Here is a 19,941-nt window from a genome sequence, read left to right on the forward strand (position 1 = left end):
TGTGCCTTGTAACTAGGTCAGGGTTGATTCTAGAGACCATGACACAGCCAAGCTGGGATAGGTGAGGGAAGATTGCTGGGAGCCCTAGACAGCTCAGAGACAAGAAACTAGGAAGCCCTGGCAGAGTTAGAACTCCCACGTTGGGGTCTGGAGACTTCAAATGCTTCAAGAGATGAGATTTTCCAGCAATGGTGCTGCATGGCCCCTCCGTGAGGCTGCGTGGCCCCTCCGTGAGGCTGCATGGCTCATGACCTCTCTGAGTCTTCATCTGGTTTCCTAGAGACTCTCCTTATCTTCTCTCTCAGGTTGTCCATCTGGAACTTTCAAGGCCAACCAAGGAGACAAGGCCTGTACCCACTGTCCCATCAACAGCCGGACCACTTCTGAAGGGGCCACCAACTGTGTCTGCCGCAATGGCTACTACAGAGCAGACCTGGATCCCCTGGACATGCCCTGCACAAGTAAGTCCCGGGGCCCCTCAAGGGCGATGCCTGACTGAGCCCCAGGTCTACCTGCAGAAAAGCTCAGAGCGAGAGTTGGGTGCCATCCGGTTACAGCCAGTCTTTCCCTGGTGGGAAGAGAAATGGAAAAGTAAGGGGCATCAAGAAAGGGGCATCCTGGGGTGGCCATGCTCCCACCATGCAGACACCATGGTGCTGGTGTCCGGCTCCTTACCCCCTTCTGCTGAGTCACATGAAAGATCAAGTCAAGGTCTGGATTCACAAAGGGACAAGGGATGGGAGGCTTGGCAGGAGATGAAGCAACACAGATAGTGTCTGTGGCAGAAAAGGCTGTCCAGTGTTCTAACCTGGCAGCGGCTGCCTGAATCACAGCCCAAGGTCCTCTAGGAAGGGACTGCCTAAGAGCACAGCGTCACAACCCCTGTATCTGTCAGGGATGACATTCAGCTGTAAGTAACAGAGCTGACCCTGGTGGCTGAAACTGTACAGATTTATTCTCTCACCCAAAAGGAGCCCAAGGCAGACAGTCCTGGAACAGTATGGTCAATCCACGATGGCCTTTGGGGCCTGACTCTTTCTGCCATTCAGAGTGGCATAATCTTAGCTTACTGTAGCCTCAAACTCCTAGGCTCAGGTGCCCTCAGCCTTCTGCCCTCAGCCTCCTGAATACCTGGGATTACAGGTGTGCACCACCACACCCAGCTAATTTTTCATACAGACAGAGTCTCACTATGTTCTATCTAGCCAAGGCTAGATTTGAACTCCTGGGCTCAAGGAATCTTCCCACATCCTCCCAAAGTGCTGGTGCTGGATGACACCCATGAGCCACCACACCCAACCTAGTTTTGGTTCTTTTTTTTTTTTTTTTTTTGAGATGGAGTCTCGCTTTGTCACCCAGGCTCTGGAATGCAATGGCATGATCTCAGCTCATGACAACCTCCACCTCCCGGGTTCAAGTAATTCTCCCACGTCAGCCTCCCGAGTAGCTGGGATTACAGGCACCCACTGTCATGCCCGGCTAATTTTTTGTACTTTTAGTAGAGACAGGGTTTCCTGTGTTGGCCAGGCTGGTCTTGAACTCCTGACCTCAGGTGATCCGCCTGTCTCGGCCTCCCAAAGTGCTGGGATTACAGGTGTGAGCCACTGTTGTTTCTGTTCTTAAGGTCACTTCATCGTCCAACATAGCTGCTGAAGTCCCAGCCATCACACACATTTTAGGCAGCAGAAGTGGGGAAGGACAAAGGGACATGCCATAGTTGTCTGTCTCTTTTTAAAGAAACAGTCCTAGTCAACAACTTCTGCTCTATATCAGTGGCAAGCTCTTAAACACAGGAGGCTGGGAAATGCCATCTTTTAGCTGGACATATTGCCACCATGAATAAAGCTGAACTGTTCTAAGGAAGAAGGCGAAAATACATACTGGGCAGGTGTAATTCCAAATGCAAAAATACCATCCTCAGTAACAAACACTGAGCAGGTTGGAACCTGGAGGGAAAGGTTTGAGCAGATGTACGGCAGGCTACGTTATATTCTAGAAACATCTCTCTGGTGGGGAGACAGGAGAAAGAATTTAAGGAGGTCCTTTCGGAGGCCTGGGATGGAGCCAGAGCAGTGGGCACAGAGTGGTCACGTGGGGGATAGTACCCCCTGAGCCCCCCACTGACCAACACCTCTCCCCCGCCCCAGCCATCCCCTCTGCACCCCAGGCTGTGATTTCCAGTGTCAATGAGACCTCCCTCATGCTGGAGTGGACTCCTCCCCGCGACTCTGGAGGCCGAGAGGACCTCGTCTACAACATCATCTGCAAGAGCTGTGGCTCGGGCCGGGGCGCCTGCACCCGCTGCGGGGACAACGTGCAGTACGCACCGCGCCAGCTGGGCCTGACCGAGCCACGCATTTACATCAGTGACCTGCTGGCCCACACCCAGTACACCTTCGAGATCCAGGCCGTGAATGGCGTTACTGACCAGAGCCCCTTCTCGCCTCAGTTCGCCTCTGTGAACATCACCACCAACCAGGCAGGTAAGCGCTTCTGACGTGGGCCAGGGTAGTGCCCCATCGTGCTGTGCCAGGGAGGGCACACACAAGACTCACAAAAGACTCCTTCACATCTGTGGAGTGATTTCTTCTTTTCAAATGTTTTTCATGTGATCCGTCCACCTGGGAGGGTAAGTGCTACCTCTTCATTGTGGTGGTATTAGTAATAATTGCTCCCACTTGTTGAGTGCATATTATTGAACGTAAAAGTTAAGCTGCTGTAATGAAAAGATCCAACATTAGCTGCCTTAAAGAATGTGGACGTGGCTGGGCGCGGTGGCTCAAGCCTGTAATCCCAGCACTTTGGGAGGCCGAGACGGGCGGATCACGAGGTCAGGAGATCGAGACCATCCTGGCTAACACGGTGAAACCCCATCTCTACTAAAAATGCAAAAAACTAGCCGGGCGAGGTGGCGGGCGCCTGTAGTCCCAGCTACTCCGGAGGCTGAGGCAGGAGAATGGCGTGAACCTGGGAGGCGGAGCTTGCAGTGAGCAGAGATCCAGCCACTGCACTCCAGCCCGGGCGACAGAGCAAGACTCCGTCTCAAAAAAAAAAAAAAAAAAGAATGTGGACGTATTTCTCTCTCATGAGAGAATCCAGAGGTGAGCAGTCCACGTTAGCGGGGTGGCTCTGATCCACTCAGAGACTCAGGGACCCAGGTTATTTCCGTGTCGTTTCCCGGTGCCCCCTGCTCCTTATCTGTATGATCCAAACTGAGTCTCAGGCATGTCTGTGGGAAGAGAGGGAAAACAGGGCAGCAATGATGTTTGAAGCAAAGTAGGTAGAGGCAGCATCTTTCTCTTCTGCATGCATTCCACGGGCAGGGCCTCAGTTACATGGCCTCACTGAGACCCAGGAAAGCCCGGAGGTGTCATCTCTTGCAGCCTAACTTGAACCTCGATCACAAGTGCTTTCTGTGAAGCTCAGCCCACTCCAGTCTAACTCCAGCAAAACTCTCCTGAAGCTCACTTTTAGTAACCCTTTCTGTGGCCTCACGTCATCCTCCACCCACCACCCTTCTTTCCCTCACAGCAAAAAAGGAAGTTGCCGAACACTGCAGTCTCCCCTCCACCCTGTTCTCTCTCTAGTCCCCACTCCACTTGGGCTCCTAGCCTCCCCTCTCCACCAGGACCGCTGTCCTCAGTGTCACGTGAGGCTGAGTCCCAGAGATGCTTCCCAGCCTCATCCCCCACCTGAGGGCCACATGTGATTATCGAGGACATTATGCTACCTGTGAGTAGAAGATCTCACAGTTGGCACTGTAAGCGTGCCCCTCAGTTATTCACTCAGCAACCTTTGCCAAACCCCTACAGTGAGCATGGTCAGTGCCGTGTCCATGGAAGAGCTGAGGGAGGCCAGGCTGCAGGAGGGAAAGTGAGTGGGCCTCCAAGCTGATCTTTCTGATGTAGGGTGGGGCCCACACAGTAAGCATGCAGGATCCAGATGTGGAAGTCCAGACCCAGGAAGTCTTCCTGGAGGAGGTGGAATTTGACTTGCAGTTTGAAGGACCAGTCAAAAAAAATTTTTTTTAAGAGATGGAGTCTTATATGTTGCCCAGGCTCCTCTAGAACTCCTGGCCTCAAATGATCCTCTTGCCTGAGCCTTCCAAAGTGCTGGGATTACAAACAAGAGCCACTGCACCCAGCCAGTAGAATGTTGAAAAGAACAATAGAAAAAAATGGCATTCAGAAGGGAGGAAGGGCATGCCAAGGACATAGAAAGAGAGAAGGCAACTGGCTGGGCACAGTGGCTCACGTCTGTAATCCCAGAACTTTGGGAGGCCAAGGCAGGATGATCACCTGAGGTCAGGAGTTCGAGACCAGCCTGGCCAACATGGTGAAGCCGCGTCTCTACTAAAAATACAAAAATTAGCCAGGCGTGGTGGCACATGCGTGTAATCCTGGCTACTCAGGAGGCTGAGGCAGGGGAATCGCTTGAACCCAGGAGGCGAAGGTTGTAGTGAGCCAAGATCACGCCATTGCACTCCACCCTGGGCGACAAGAGCGAAACTCTAATAAAAAAAGAGAGAGAGAGAGGGCAACTGACTCCACCTGGTTGAGGGGTGTTTTCCATGCATGACCTCAGTGCATCGTGGTGGCCTTTCTGAGAAGGAGGCATCCATGTCCCCATTTCACAGATGATGCTCAGACAAGTTGAGTCACAAAGCCAGGAAGAGTGAGAGGCAAGAATTGACTAGGTCTGACAGACTCCAGTCCTTGGGCGAAGTCCTTGATGTGTCCACGGCACCTTGAGCTTGTGGGTCTGATTGTGCATTTGAGTCTGTGTATGTGTGAGTGTGCTGTCATATGTGTTTGGTGGCCATTTGTTTACAACGCATATGACTGCGGCCATGTGGGTTCTGTACACATGCATTTGTGAGCGTGGATGTGTCAACCTGCGGGGCCTTGGGGACAGGGGTAGGGGGTATTGTGTATTTGAGCATGAGTTTGTACATCTAACTGTGGCTCTGCCTGTCTGTGTGTTTGGATCTGAGGAGTGTGGTTTTGTTCGGGAATGGTGGTGTTGCTGTGGCTGAGAGGGCATGTTTGTGACTGACTGCCTACAGTTCTTTTGGTGCCCTGGGTGCATTTAAGCCCCACTCAGATTGGGGTCCAGAGGGAGCTGACTCAAAGGAGGCAATCTGAGAAAACCCTCAAAAACCAGTGGGGCATAGTGGCTCATGCATGTAATCCCAGCACTTTGTGATCCAATGTGGATGGGTCACATGAGGTCAGGAGTTCGAGACCAGTCTGGCCAACATGGTGAAATCCCGTCTCTACTAAAAATACAAAATTTAGACAGGCGTGGTGGTGAGTGCCTGTAATCCCAGCTATTCGGGAGGCTGAGGCAGGAGAATCACTTGAACCCGGGAGGCAGGGCTTGCAATGAGCCAAGATTATACCACTGCACTCTAGCCTGAGCGACAAAGCGAGACTCCATCTCAAAGAAGAAAAAAAGCCAGCAAGTGATAGAAAAGACCTCTAACAGATTAGAAAGCTTCAGCTGTGCATCTCTCTGGCTTGACAAAGCTCTGAACTGGAGAAACCCAGGACCCCAAGGCGGGTGGTGGAGAGAGAACTCTTTCTAACTGGTAGAAGCCAGAAGGAAGCTCCTGGAGCTCTTTCCCTGGTTGCAGGAAACTCTCCTACATCCATTTGGGAGTTCTGCAAGTGGAACTACCTACTCAAGACGCCTCAGCTTATTAGTAGCTAGAAGTGGTTCTGGGCTGCTGGGATGGACCCTGCTATCTGGAGCTGGATGTACCCAGGAGTAGAGATGGGGCGGAGTATGGAAGTGAGGGGTTTCCAGGGAATAGACACACAGGGAGAGCCCTCAGGATTTAAAGACAGAGAAGCAATGAGAAACAAGTAGTGGATTAGGAGCAGAGACCTAGGCTTGGCTTTGCCGTTCATTTGCTGCATGACATTAGCAAATGAACAGCATTCATTTAGTCAGTGTATGAGTCAGCTACTCCTGCAATAATGCTGCGTAACAAAATCACCCCACAACTCAGTAGTTTAAACAATAAACATTTATTTCCTCACTCACTAGTGTGTGGGTCAGCTGGCGTTGGACTAATCTTGGCCATGCTCTCTGTGCTGGGCAGGACTCCAGAATGTGAGTTGGGTTCAGCCTGTTTCATGTTTCTCCTCATTCTCCTTGGTCTGGCAGCTACCCCAGGCTTGTTTCTCTCAAGGTAAAGGGTAGGAGCATGGAGGGAGCCAACCATATCTCATTGGCCAAAACAAGTCCCACGGCCAAGCCCAGCATCAGTGGGAAGGGGAAGTATACTCTGCCCCCAGTGAGTGGGCCCTGCAGAGTTACTTGGCAAAGGACGTGGGTACCTAATCCTATCACAGAAAAGGAAGAACTGGGGTCATTGGTCTAATCTACCACACACATGAAAATCACTTCCTCCCTCTGAGGCCTCAGTTTCCCCATCAAATTTTACATAAGAACTATATGTGAGCACAAGTTCCAGAACACAGATATCAGTCTACCCCAGTCCTGCTGAATCAGAGCCCCAGGCGTAGACCCTGGGAATACGCATTGTTAACAAGTGACTCAGGTGTTTCTTACCATCGGACAAATTTGGGAAACTCGGGTCTAAACCCCTTGAAGCCCTCAAAGCCCTGAGGCTTTAGGAATTATAACAAGTCTTTCCCCCTCTTCTTTATTCCAAGCCCCTTGGCAAGCCCCTTCTCTTACAGCTGCTCAGAGCCCAGCTAGGGGCTGTGCAACCACACCACACTCCCACCCCATTATCCCCCTTTGCCAGATGAGGAAACTGAAGTCCAAAGAGGTATAGAGTCATTTATGCAAGGTCCTACTACTTAAGTAACCTCTATTAATAATTAAACCCAGGACAACGTGACTTCATGTCTACACTGTTCTCCAGTGTAGTGTAGACACAGTATCTGCCCTTGAGGATGTATGTCCTAGTTGGAAAAATAAGACACAGACACAGAGCCTACATACAAGATGGCATGGATGAGGGCCCAAGAGGTGCTGGGGGAGATGAGGGAGATCACAGGCAGGAGAAATCATCCTCCTAGGGAATGAGCAAAGAGTATGTCCTGGAAGGCTTCCTGGAAGAGGAGGCATTTGAACTTGACTTTGAAGAATGGAGAGGCTTCTAGCAAGCAGAGATGGAATCATACAGAAAGAAAGATGGCCTGGGGGAAGGAAGTGCAGGAGGCAACTGGAGGGAGGATTCTTCTTTCTGTTCCTCCTAAGTATCAGGTTTCCCTGACACAGAGTCTTGGCACATGCTGTTCCCTCTGCCTAGAAAGGCTTTCTTATCCCATTCTTCCTTCAGGCCTCAGCTCATTTCGCTGACCTTCCTGACTTGGTGGGACACCTCCCTCCCCAGCCCCAGCACCAGGGCCTTCTCGTTCCCGTGGTTGAAATATTACCTTGTGTCATTGATCATTGAGTTCTTGTTCGTCTCCCCCATCATCAGCACTCGGGGCACACGATGGGTCTGCTTTACCTCACCATGGTTTTCCCGGCATCTAGAGGGGGCTGCACCACAGTGAACATTCAGCGAACATTTTCAGAAGGGTTCGCAGAAGCGTGGGGTGAGGTGGGGTGTGGAGAAGTGCAGTCGGGTGGGAAACAAGGCTGGGGACTCGATTTCCAGACAAATGCATTCAGTGGTGGGTTTTAAACAGACCCTAAAATTCAATATAAAATTCTAGCTCATTGCCTTAAAAGGAAAAAGTGTTTCTTTTGGGCAGGTGACTGGGCCTTGCTCACAATCCCTTGGCATTCACTGGGGCCAGAACTGTCTTCTGACTTCATCCAGCCATCATGCCGCCTTCAAACCACGCTCTGCCTTTCCAGAACACCTTTCTGCCTCATATTCATGAGTCGTGCTCATGGCCCCCAAGGAAGGAGGCTGCACTGGGCTTGAGGGGTAAGGAAACAGGGGTTGGGAGAGGTCATGCCATGTACCCAGGTGCACTCTGCTGGACAGTGGCAGACCCAAGAGTCAGTCCGGCTATTCAGAGTGAGCCACGCTACCCTCCTGCCTGTTCACACCCACAAACAAGACCACGGCAGAGAGGGGCAGGAGGGAGGGACAGAGGCTGAGCCTTAGAGTGGGCAGTCAGAGGAGAGCTTCTCTGAGGAGGTGGCGTTTAAGCTGAAGTCCGAATGACAAGCAGACAGCCCTGCAGACCTGGGGGCTGGGAGGTGTAGCATTTCACTGATACAGGGCTTCTATCCAGTGCCCTTGCCCGTTCTCCAGGGCTACCCTGGACACAGTCTTCGCCCTTTAAGGATCTCACCCTGAGCAAGCCCAGAACACCCCCACCTCTGCCAGGTTCCGGAGGTAGTGGGAAGGGTCTGTGCTTTGGAATCAGGCAGCCGAACCTGGCTTTGAGTCAAGCCTGGCTGCTCACCAGCATGCAACCTTGGACAAGTCACTCAGCTTATGTCTGACTGCATCTTCCTCATGGACACCTTCGCCCTCTCCTTACAGGAGGATTTAGCTGTGAGGATTTCAGCTAAGCTATGCAAGGTGCCTCCCAGGTTGCTGGCACAGGTAGGCACCTAAAACACAGAGATCATTCTCTATTCACTCTAATCCCCAAAACAGCTCACATTTGTCAAGTGCTAACTGTGTGCCAGGCACAGTGCTAAGCCCTTCACACTGAATCCTCACAACGATACGAGGTAGATCCCATTGTCATCCTGTTTTATAGATGAAAGGAAAGCGAGGCATTGAGAGGTAAGTGACTTACTCCACTCTCCCAGGCCAGGAAGTAACAGAGCCTGAATAATTGTGTCTCTGCGTCCTCAGGGCCCAATGTTGACCAGACCCATGCCTTTCTACAGAGATGGGGCAGGCAGTCCGTATGCCCCATCCATACCACAGCCTGGCTGGGTATCCCCAGCCTTTGAGGCCCCCTGTAATGAACACGGTCAACCACTTAGGAAGCTCTACCATCGGCATATCCTAGGAGCTCATGTTGGAGAAAGGACATCGGAGCTGGGCCTGACAAACTCAGCCCCCATCCCACATGGCCCATTCCAAGCTGTGTAGCCAGGATGTAAGAAGACCTCATTTCTCTGAGCCTCAGTTCCATCACCTACAAAATGGTCATTTATCTGTCATTGCAGCTTTGCTAGATGATTGTGGACATTAACAAGAATGTGGACAGCGCCTGGCACATAGAGGGACAGTACATGGCAGCTTGGCTTAGTTCTCTATTGCTGCCAGGACAAAATACCTCAAACCTAGCAACTTAACACAACACACATTTATTATCTTATGGTTCTGCAGGTTCAGAAGCCTAGCGTGGGCCAGGCGCAGTGGCTCACACCTGTAATCCCAGCACTTTGGGAGGCCGAGGTGGGTGGGTCACAAGGTCAGGAGTTTGAGACCAGCCTGACCAACATGATGAAAACCTGTCTCTACTAAAATTGCAAAAATTAGCCGGGCATGATGGTGCATGCCTGTAATCCCAGCTACTCAGGAGGCTGAGGCAGGAGAGTTGCTTGAACCCAGGAGACGGAGGTTGCAGTGAACAGAGATCGTGCCATTGCACTCCAGCCTGGGTGACAGAGTGAGACTCCATCTCAAAAAAAAAAAAAAAGAAGTCTAGCTCTAGCATGGATCTCATCAGGCTAAAAGCAGTGTTGGCAGGAATGTGTCCTTTCTGATGATGCTAAGGGACAATCTGTTTTCTTACTTAGAGGGGTTGTTAGCAGAATTCAGTTCCACGTGGCTGTAGGAATGAGGCCTCTCTCCCCTTGCTGACCATCAGCTGGGGGCTGCCTGAGCTCCTCAAGGCCTCTCTTGGGTCCTTCCACAGAACCCCGACATCTCAGAGACAGCAGCAGGACATTGAGCTCTTCTCACTCTCCAACTCACTGGTTTTTTAACTCTCTGCTGGGAAAGATTCTCTTCATGTAAGCACTCAAGAGATGCAGTTCAAGCTACCTGGATAATCTAGGAAAATCTCCCCATCTCAAGGGTCATAACCTTCCTCACACCTGCAAAGTTCCTTTTGTCATGTAAGGTAACATATTCACAGATCCAGGGGATTAAGACGTGAACATCTTTGGGGGGTCATTATTCTGCCTATCACAGAAGTTAAACCTACATCAAATTAAAACTCAGCAGCATTGGCAGAGGCCTTGGAGTTCACCTAGGGCAAACACCTCCTTTTAGAAGAAAACTGAGGCCCACAGAGGTTCCTTAGTGGCTACCCAAGATCCCACAGCAGGTCCCCAACACCCTGACCGGGTCTCCGTGACATCACTCCACATGGCTTTCCTGTGGAAAGACTTTCAACTCTCCAAAGCCTTTTCTGCCACTTGTGTTCTCTGATCCTCCCGCCCTGCTGTGGGGCGGGCACACAATGGCTCAGCCTCTGGAACTGGCATGAACATGTACTCACCTACTTCTCTCCCTGGGGGACCAAGAGGATCAGAGAGAAATGGGCCAAGAGAGCCCCCTGTGCACTCATGCCTGGGACCACGAAGTTCGAGAGGGAGATAGAGGGAGAGGGCACTTCCCTCCCTGGGCCGAGCCCTCTGTGCACATCTCCCTCTTTGATCCTCCCAAGCATTCTGCAGGGAAGGCATTGCTGACCTAGAGTATCATTTAAGATTGGTTTTGGCTGCATATTCCAAGAAGAAAAATAGCAGATAGCTACTGCCACAGTAGTGCTGGTTAACAATCAACCATTAACCACAAAGCCGACCGCATGGAACAAGAAGCACTTAGCTAGCTCAGGAGTCTCGGGGCTGACTGGACAGTGACGCTGGTCTTGGCTTGGTGCATTCTTAGGTTTGTAGTTCATCTGCTCCAGGTCACTCGGCAGCTCTTTGGGTTTTGTCATGGCTTTATTGCATGTTTGGGGGTTGACTGCTGTCCACTGGTCTGGAGTGGCCCTGGAGGGGACAACTGGAGCAACGACTCTGCTCCGACATGTCTCAGCCTCCAGCAAGTCCGCCTGTGCGTGTTTTCTCACGGCAATCACGGGGAACCAAGGCAGCAGGCAGACACTCCCAAGGGCTTTTGCAAGCCTCTGCTTATATGGTGTTGGCTTATATCCCATTGGCCACCACAAGTCACGTGGCCAAGCGAGAGTCAGAGAGAGAGGACTACATAAGTTACAGGGCAAAGGGCATAGATACAAGGGGGTCATTAATACAACCAGTCTAACAGAGCGGCTTAGACCAAAGGGAGGTTTCTTTTTCTCATGTGTGAAGCATGTCAGAAGATAGGAGTACAGCATGTCCATGGAGCCATCAGAGATCCACACTCCCCAGCACACAGTTCCGTGTCCTCATGGACCAAAATGGCTGCAAGATCTCTGGCTATCACATCCATGTCTCAGGTTGCAGTGGAAGGAGAGCGAGAAGGGTAGGACCCTCCCTTTTAAGGAAACTTCCTGGAAGTCCCACACATGCTTCAGTTTGTATCTCATGGCCATATCTCGTGGCCACTTCTAGCTGCCAGAGAGGTTCAGAAAATGTTGTCTTCTATTTGGGCACAATGTACCTAGCTAAGAACCAGGATTTTGTTAAGTTGAGAAAGAGAGAATGGATAGTTGATAGGCAATGAGTAGCATCTGCCACATCCCATTTTACAGGTAAGGAACCTGGGTTCAGAGAGAGGTAACTTGCCTGTGGTCACATATTGGCCTAGGAGTAGAACAGCGGGCATCTGAACCCTGAACGCCACCTTTTCTCACCTTCACCGCCACCACTATTCCAGAGCACTCGGCTACTCATGGTGCTGCTTGAGAATCTGAGCAGCCCAGACAGCTGCATGTGGCTCACATCATCCCCTGACCCCGTAATCTGGGCCAAGTCCTGTGCTAATCACTTTGCAAACAGGTCTTCATTTAACCTTCCTTGCCCATTCTACAGAGGAGAAACTGAGGCACAGGAGGTGGAGGTAGGCTGCCCAGACCACCTGCTTTGAGGCCCAGGCTCTTAGCATCTTGCTAGTTCAGGTGCTGGGGTAGGACTGTCCCACCAGGAGGCCAAAGGTGAGGTCAAGACGATTCCACAACCCACTAGGAAGTGGGTGACTTGATGTTTCCCCAGCACAAAGCCCAGGACCTCGCCTCAGCCCACTCATAGGCTACTTATGGGCAGGGCCAGGTAACCACGAGTAGAAGAAACCAACCTGGGCTTTAGAGTCAGACAGACCTGAGTGCCCATCCCAGCCCTGCTGCCTGGGGTGTGGGGCCATCCCGTCGGTCTCTTCCTTTCCTCACTGGTGAAAAGGGAGGGATTAACCCCTACTCCATCTGATTGTGAGGAAGGGGCCTGGCGCCGGGCAGGCTCTGCTACATATATGCTAGATCCAGGGGAGAGCGAATGAGTACATGAACAGCCAGTCGCCACCCTAGAGAGGGGCTCTTCTCAAATTCATGGAAAAAGTACTAATAATGTCTCCTGGACCCAGTTTTTTGTTTTATTTTTTTCATGTGTTCCACAGATTGCTAGTTCCAAAGAACGTTAATAACTATTATGTGAGAAAAGGTTTCTGAGGCCAAATGAGCCTGGGACCACGGGGTTAAACTGAGTTAACTGGGTTTCTCCCCTGCGGAACTTCTCAGAGCCTTGAATTAAACACATGTGCAGTGTGAATCTCCACAAGCAGAGGGGCTACAACTCTGTGTTCCTCAAACTTCCTTAGCCACAGAATACGCAGAGCACCAACCAATATGCCACCCTAGCACCAGTTGTCTGCTTTCCTTTTTTCTGTCCCATACCACTCTCTAAGAAGCCCATCAGAAAGAATCAGAGGCCCACTTTCTGGAAGTTTTATTCGCAGAAATTCGGTTGTGAGAATTATCGTCAGGTCATCCAGAATTGCAGACAGATCATCGGGGGTTAACTGCGTTGCTACGGGTTTAAGGGACAAACACTCAAAAAGCAGCTGTCCCATGATTAGCTGGGAATTCTAAGAGTCCTGTCCCAAGTAAACTGTCCCTGCTACAGACCCTGGAGAGGACGAGCACAATGATAAGCAATTGTCGTGGAACTGTTGGCTGGCTGCTGGCAAGAGGCCCCACGTCACTGCAGCAGTTCCCAACTGTGGGTGGGCACAGGGCCTGGGGGAGAGGAAACCTGCCTTCCGCTGGCTGCTTGGGAAATATTGCCTGGGGCCTTTGTTCTAGCGTCCAGCCCACAAGGTCGGTAGACTCAGGTTCCTGAGGGGGCCGAAAAGGGGAGAATCTGCCTGGTCCCCGCTTTTCCCTTTCTCCCTCCCTTCCTTCCTCCTTCCTTCCTCACTTTCTCCCTTCCTTCCTCCTTTCTGTCTTCCTTTCTTCCTCCAGTAAATATTGGTCATGCACCCACTCTAAGCCACACACTGTTTCAGGCTCTAGGGATAAAGGATTGAATGAGAGACAAGGTCCCTGATCTCAGATAGTGTTGGTGCTATGACAAAAATAAAATGGGTATGAGAAGGCCACTGGAGGGGAGAGGTAGTCCAGGAGGGCATCTTGGAGGAAGTGACATTTGAGTTCAGACTTCAGTGAAGTGGAGGATTTGGCCATGGAAGATGTGGGGGAAGAGGTTTCCAAGCAGAAACACCATGGGGCCAAGGCCCTGAGGCAGAACAGAAAGACAGCCAGTGTGGACAGCTTGGGAGAGAGGGGGCAGGCAGAGGGAGGTGGCAGACACCAGGCAGCTGGGCCTTGTGGGCCACCATAGTGTATCTGTGTCTTATTCTGGGTGCAGTGGGAAGCCGCTAAGGGTCGTCAATGGGGAGTGAAGACATCAGGGAGACACTGGGATCTGCAAGTCTGGGGCTTGGGATGGGGTCTCTGACTGTCCTATGCCCAGCGACCTCTCCCCCACTCCCTTGGAGCTCAGGGATCTTCAGACCAGTGAAAGGGTCGTAGGTCAGGGCTATGAGGGGAAGCTGAGCCAATCCCCAAGCACCCCCCACCTCTTGCAGCAACCAGGGGCCCAGGCTGCTGGCTTCCTGTCCTGTCCTGGGATCCTGGTCCCAAAAGACCCTGAGAGACCACCCCATACAACCCCTTCATGCCCTGAGAAGGAAACGGAGGCACACAGAGGGAAGGCTCCTTCCCCAAGTCTCAGCCAAGGAAGGGGCTGAACTCCCCACTGGGGTTCGCTGAGGGCAACAGGGCCCCTGACCACCTGCTCCAGACAAGCAGGCCCCGCCTGGCCGGCCTCCCCCTGCCCCTCTCTGCCACAAGCCTCTTTTGTGCTTACTCCCTGGGGCTCCATCTCCTTGCAGGGGTCACAGGGCACCGCTGACCCCATTCCCCTGTCGGCGTGCCCGGCTGGTAATTGAAAATACCAGAATTCCCTGATGACCAACTTACAGGGAAACCTGACACCCCCGGGTGGGCGGTGGGCAGCAGGAGGCGTGGGAGAGCATCCAGCTGTTCCCTTTTCTCCACCGTTAATCCCCCTGGATTCCAGGAGAAAGGCCAGCCCTGCTGGCCCCCATGGCCCGCCTTGATCATCTTCCTGGCAAATGCCGCCTCCTTGCCACGCCCGGGGTTACAGGGCTTATGGGATCAGAGCCCGGGTGAGCTGCCTGTAACCCAAGCCTGCCAGCTACGCCCGCCAGGCCCAGACCCCCAAGGCCGCGTGGGACCTGCCTCTACCAGCAGCTGAGCTCCCAGAGCTGGGGCGGGCTGGGTGGGTGGTAGGTGAGTCAGCGGGAACCAGGCAGGGTTAGCTCTGCAGCAGTAGGAAGGGAGCTGGACCAGGGTGTCCTCAGGGGCCCTCGGAGGTCCACTGGTTTCCAGACCTCCCTGGTCAGCCAGCATCAGCCACAGCCAGTGGAGGGGAAAGGATGTGTTGGACCTGGGTGAGCCTGGGTTCAAATCCCAGCTCCACTGCTTGCTGTGTGGCCTTGGGCAAGTTACTTCACACTTCCGTGCCTCCATGTCCTCATCTGTAAAATGGGTATAACAGTAATAACAGCCTTGTAGGGTTGACAGGAGCATGAAGTAAGTTAACGGATGTGAACCATGTGGTTTGCTGTTAGCTGCACGGCCTTTCCCTTTTTCTGGGCACCATGGGGCATACAGGGGCTGTCAGAATGGCAAGCTGAATGACAAGCTTGTTTTAGTTGAGGAGCAGGTTACCACCCCTACTAGTCCTTCTGTGGCTCCCCAGTGCCTCAGGACTGGAAGTTTGGCCCACACTTTCCTCAGCAGCCTCGTCTCTTTCCCTCTCATGGAGCTCTTTGTTTGTCTGCCCCAAGACCCTCTGAGCTCCAGGGCTCTATATGAAGAGTGTAGCCCAGGCAGGTGAGGGGGGCAGGCTCAGCAGAAGCCAGGCTACAAGCAGCCGTATGGCAGGTGGATCACATACTAGACCAGGACTCAGCTGCTCCTGGCTCTAGTCCAGGTCTACCACTACCAGCTGTGTAACCTTGGACAAGTCACTTTCTTTCTCTGGCCCTGAATCCACTAGTCCTCAAAGTGTGGTCCACAGACCACCAGTATCAACATCATCTGGGAGTTTGCTAGAAATGCACATTATCAGGCCCCACCCCAGAACTGCTGAAGTAGCATCTCGGTGGGGGGTGTTGTGGGGAGGCCAGCAATGTGAATTTTAATAAAGTCTCCTGGTTATCATTATGCCCATTCAAGTTTTAAAAGTACTGTAATCTAGGGTACATTCTACAATTGTCCTTTGTTGGGAGGTGAAACTCCAGAGAGAGGTGCAAACAGAGCAGCCCCTGCTGAAATCCCGGAAGGTGATGTGAACAGAGCAGCTCTGCTGAACTCCCTGAAGGTGGTGTGAGTGGAGCAGATCCTGATGAATTCCCAGGAAGAGATGTGAATGGAGCAGCCTCTGCTGAAATCCCACACAGTGGTGTGAACGGAGCAGCCCCTGCTGAAATCCCCAAAGGTGGTGTGAACAGAGCAGCCCCTGCTGAATTCCCAGGGAGAGGTGCGAACAGAGCAGCTCCTGCTGAAATCCCAGGAAGAGGTGTGAACAGAGCAGCTTCTGCTGAAATCCCAGGGAGAGGTGTGAATGGAGCAGCCTCTGCTGAAATCCCAGGGACAGGTGTGAACAGAGCAGTTCCTGCTGAAATCCCTGAAGGTGGTGTAAACAGAGCACCCCCTGCTGAAATCCCTGAAGGTGGTGTGAATGGAGCATCCTCTGCTGAAATCCCTGAAGGTGGTGTGAATGGAGCAGCCTCTGCTGAAATCCCTGAAGGTGGTGTGAATGGAGCAGCCTCTGCTGAAATCTCTGAAGGTGGTGTGAATGGAGCAGCCTCTGCTGAACTCCCAAGGAGAAATGTGAATGGAGCAGCCCCTGCTCTTGTTCAAGGCTGAATCACTTTGATCAAGTCCTGAAATGGGAGCTTGGATCCCACAGCTCCATGCCGCTTCTGAGTCTTACAGCTTCCCCAGTGCCTAGCATGGTGCCCATCCTGGGACAGGCACTCATTTAGTTGAAAAACAGTATGCTTCCTCCCATTAAGCCGTGAGTCCCTGAAAGGCTGGGATGCTGTGAGGTTCCTCTCCAGAGCCCCGGCACCCAGCATCATGTTGGCATCATAGCAACTCCATGAACTGAAAAATTCTTCACAATGTCTCCCTCCTGAGGGGTGCCCAACACCCCACTCAGACCTTCACATGCATTTCCACTGCCTTCTCACAGCGTCCTGGCCAGGTGAGGGTTCCTACTTGATAGGTATAAAAACTGAGGCTCAGCAAGGCTAAAAGTACCTGCTCAAGGCCACAAGTGAGTGAGTGGAGGGAGCTGCATACAGGTCTGTCAGACTCCACCCTCAGGGCTCCCCACTGCTAGGCTAGACGGCCTTGCCAGGGACTGGATGGGAGCGTCCTGACCTGGGCACTGTGCGGGTCTAGGCATGAAGCAGTGGGTGAGCGAGCACACTTGGAAGCAGCGCAGTCCAAATACTCCTCACCCGTCCTTGCCCTTGCGGCTCTGTGTCTGGTGCTCTGTTGATGCAACACACATGGATGTGCTGTGAGACAGCAGCATGCCTCCAACTCCACCCTTCACACATCCCTCCCCACCTGCTTGGCCGGCCCTCTGGGAGACAGACCCAGTATTTCAAGGAGCCCTGGAGACTGCCTCACCCAGCCCCTCACCCCAGAACTGTCCTCAGGCCCCTGGAGGGAGGGGTGGGGGTCATCACTCTCAGAATCTCTGGCAGCTGAGTTTCAAGCATCCTCCTTAGCTTCTCAGAGCATCCCCTGTCGCACCCCCACCTCCACCACACACAGACCCAGTGGTCAGCCCCTGTGGGTTGGATGAGAGGGGCTGAGAAGCTGGGGGGAAGCATGGGGATTGGGACGCTTCCTGGGCCAGCCCCGGGGATGAGCCCCCAGATTGGCCATGCTCTGTGACGCTCCAGAAGGGCCTGATTTTGTTGTTTCACTGGGACACCGACCACTGACAAGCCCGTGACAGGGGCAGACAGCCTGGACTGCATAAAGAAGCTGGACCCTCGGCACTCCGGACAGCAGAACACTCAACTCCTCACAAAGACAGCTCCGCAGGGAGGGGTGGCACTGGAGCTGGAGGCAGGTGGGAAGGAGGAACTGCTTTGAAACCCAGAGGGGGTAATAGCTAGGGCAGGATGACTCAGCACCAAGCCCACCTCAGCTCCTCGCCAGCTGTGTGACCTTGGGGAAGTCACTGTGCCTCTCCGAGCCACTGATACCTCTTCTGGAAAGTGCAGATATTGACCCCCATCCTACATGATTGCTGAGGGGGTTAAATGAGATGCCACAGGTCCATGCTCAGTGCACTGTGACAGGCGACACCCGCAAACACCGACAGCGCTGACCACATGCCAGGCACTACACTGAGTACACAACCAGACCCCTGATCCCTCTTGGGAGAGGCCAATGCCCCGGCAGGGCAAGGAGCCAAGCTGAGAGTCAGGCAACCTCCCCTGGGTGTAAAACGAACAGAGGCTCATCAGGGCCATGTGGACCAGGGTCTAAGTCCTTCGTGCGTGTGCTGCCACCTCATCTGGAGTGTCTCGGGACAATTTTCCACGGCTCCTTGGGGTGCCGGAGGGGAGTCTGGACCTGCCCAGACCCACACTGGCCCCCAGGCTCATCCTTGGCGTCAAGGGCTGAAGGGGGAGGACTGGCAGGGAACATCGGAGCCTCAAGGCCTCAGAGATCTTCTAGCCTGGCCTAGGGTGCCCAGGAGGAAGCCAGGTCCAGAGGGGAGGCAGCTCGCCTAGGTCACACAGCCAGTTAGCAGCAAGGCAGAGAGGCAGTCTAGGGGCAGACACAGAGCAGGAAATGGGTGCGTCAGCTCCAGCCTTCAAACCCTGCAGCCGATGTTCAGGTCCCCCTGAGCTCCTACCAGGCCTGCTACACACTCACATCCCATATGGTCAGAGCCCCTGCAGAGCAGGACTTGGGGCTGGGAGAAGCATCAGCCTCCACTTTCCAGCATCCTTGTATCAGCTGAGACAGGACATCTACTTGTGACAGACCTGCCCAGGAACGAGGAAAGAATGCAGGAGGTGCTCCCTTCGCCCTGGTGAGTCCTCAGCCGCCCCTGGGACCACAAAAATCTTGGGCCCAGAGAAGCAAGGAGGCTTGCCAGAGTCACACCACGGGTGTGGGGACCACACTGAGAGTCCCTCTCTGGCCAGTCCCACTCTGGAACAAACACTGTTCTGGCAAGATGCAGACCTGGGTCCAAATCCCGGCTTCCCCACTGACTGTGCGATCTCAGGAAGCCACGTGCAGCTCGGAACTTCAGTGTCACCTGTCAGCAGGGGTGATACACTCTCTTATCAACAGTCAACTCAGGAAGCGAGTGTAAAGGACCCAGGGCCATGTCTACACAGAGTTGATGCTTCCTGGAAGTTTGCTCTGTGTGAGAAGGAGGCAAAAGACAGCAAGCCGGATGCTTTATGAAATAAGGACTCAAGAATGGGCTGTGTGCCACGGACCTACCTCGGCAGCTCACACCTCCTCTCTTGACCTCAGTTTCCACGACTGCAAAATAAGGGAATTGGGCCAGACATGGTGGCTCACACCTATAATCCCAGCACTTTGAGAGGCTGATGCAGGAGGGGATCACTTGAGCCCAGGAGTTCGAGACCAACCTGGGCAACATGGCAAAACCCCGTCTCTACAAAAAATACAAAAATTATGCCAGGCGCTATGTCTCATGCCTGTAACCCCAGCACTCTGGGAGACCAAGGCAGGCAGATCACCTGAGGTCAGGAGTTTGAGACCAGCCTGGCCAATGTGATGAAACTCTGTCTCTACTAAAAATACAAAAATTAACCAGGTGTGGTGGTGCACACCTGTAATCCCAGCTACTCAGGAAGCTGAGGTAGGAGAATTGCTTGAACCCGGGAGGCAGAGGTTGCAGTGAGCCAAGATCACGAAACTGCACTCTAGCCAGGGTGACAGAGCAAGACTCCATCTCACAAAAAAACAAAATTAGCCAGGCCTGGTGGCACACACCTGTGGTCCCAGCTACCTGGGAAGCTGAGGTAGGAGTATCACTTGAGCCCAGGAAGTTGAGGCTACAGTGAGCTGTGTTCATGCCACTGCACTCCAGCCTGGGCAACAGAGTCTCAGAAAATAACAATCATAAAATCAAATGAGGGAACTGTTCTAAGGTATATCTTCTCGCTACTCTTTGAGACAGAGTTTCACTCTTGTCACCCAGGCTGGAGTGCAATGGCACAATCTCGGCTCAGCAACCTCTGCCTCCCAGGCTCAAGTGATTCTCCTGCCTCAGCCTCCGAAATAGCTGGGATTACAATGCACCACCATACCTGCCTAATTTTGTATTTTTAGTAGAAACAGGGTTTCACCATGTTGGCAAGGCTGGTCTTGAACTCCTGACCTCAGGTGATCTGCCTGCCTCGGCCTCCCAAAGTGCTGGGATTACAGGCGTGAGCCACTGCATTCGGCCGTGTACTAAGCATTTCTAAGTACATGTATTTCTAAG

General features: G+C 52.9%; 1 protein-coding gene across 1 annotated transcript in view; it reads left to right on the forward strand.

The window, feature by feature from the left end:
- The window catches only part of EPHB2 (EPH receptor B2), a 205,764-nt gene that overhangs the window by 152,839 nt on the left and 32,984 nt on the right, over window positions 1-19,941 (forward strand). The window contains exons 4-5 of the mRNA XM_030913664.1: window positions 306-461; window positions 2,148-2,483. Of these exons, the coding sequence (XP_030769524.1) occupies window positions 306-461; window positions 2,148-2,483 (492 nt within the window). The remainder of the gene's footprint in view (window positions 1-305; window positions 462-2,147; window positions 2,484-19,941) is intronic.

The sequence above is a fragment of the Rhinopithecus roxellana genome, chromosome 12, assembly GCF_007565055.1.
Source record: "Rhinopithecus roxellana isolate Shanxi Qingling chromosome 12, ASM756505v1, whole genome shotgun sequence".
NCBI lineage: Eukaryota > Metazoa > Chordata > Mammalia > Primates > Cercopithecidae > Rhinopithecus > Rhinopithecus roxellana.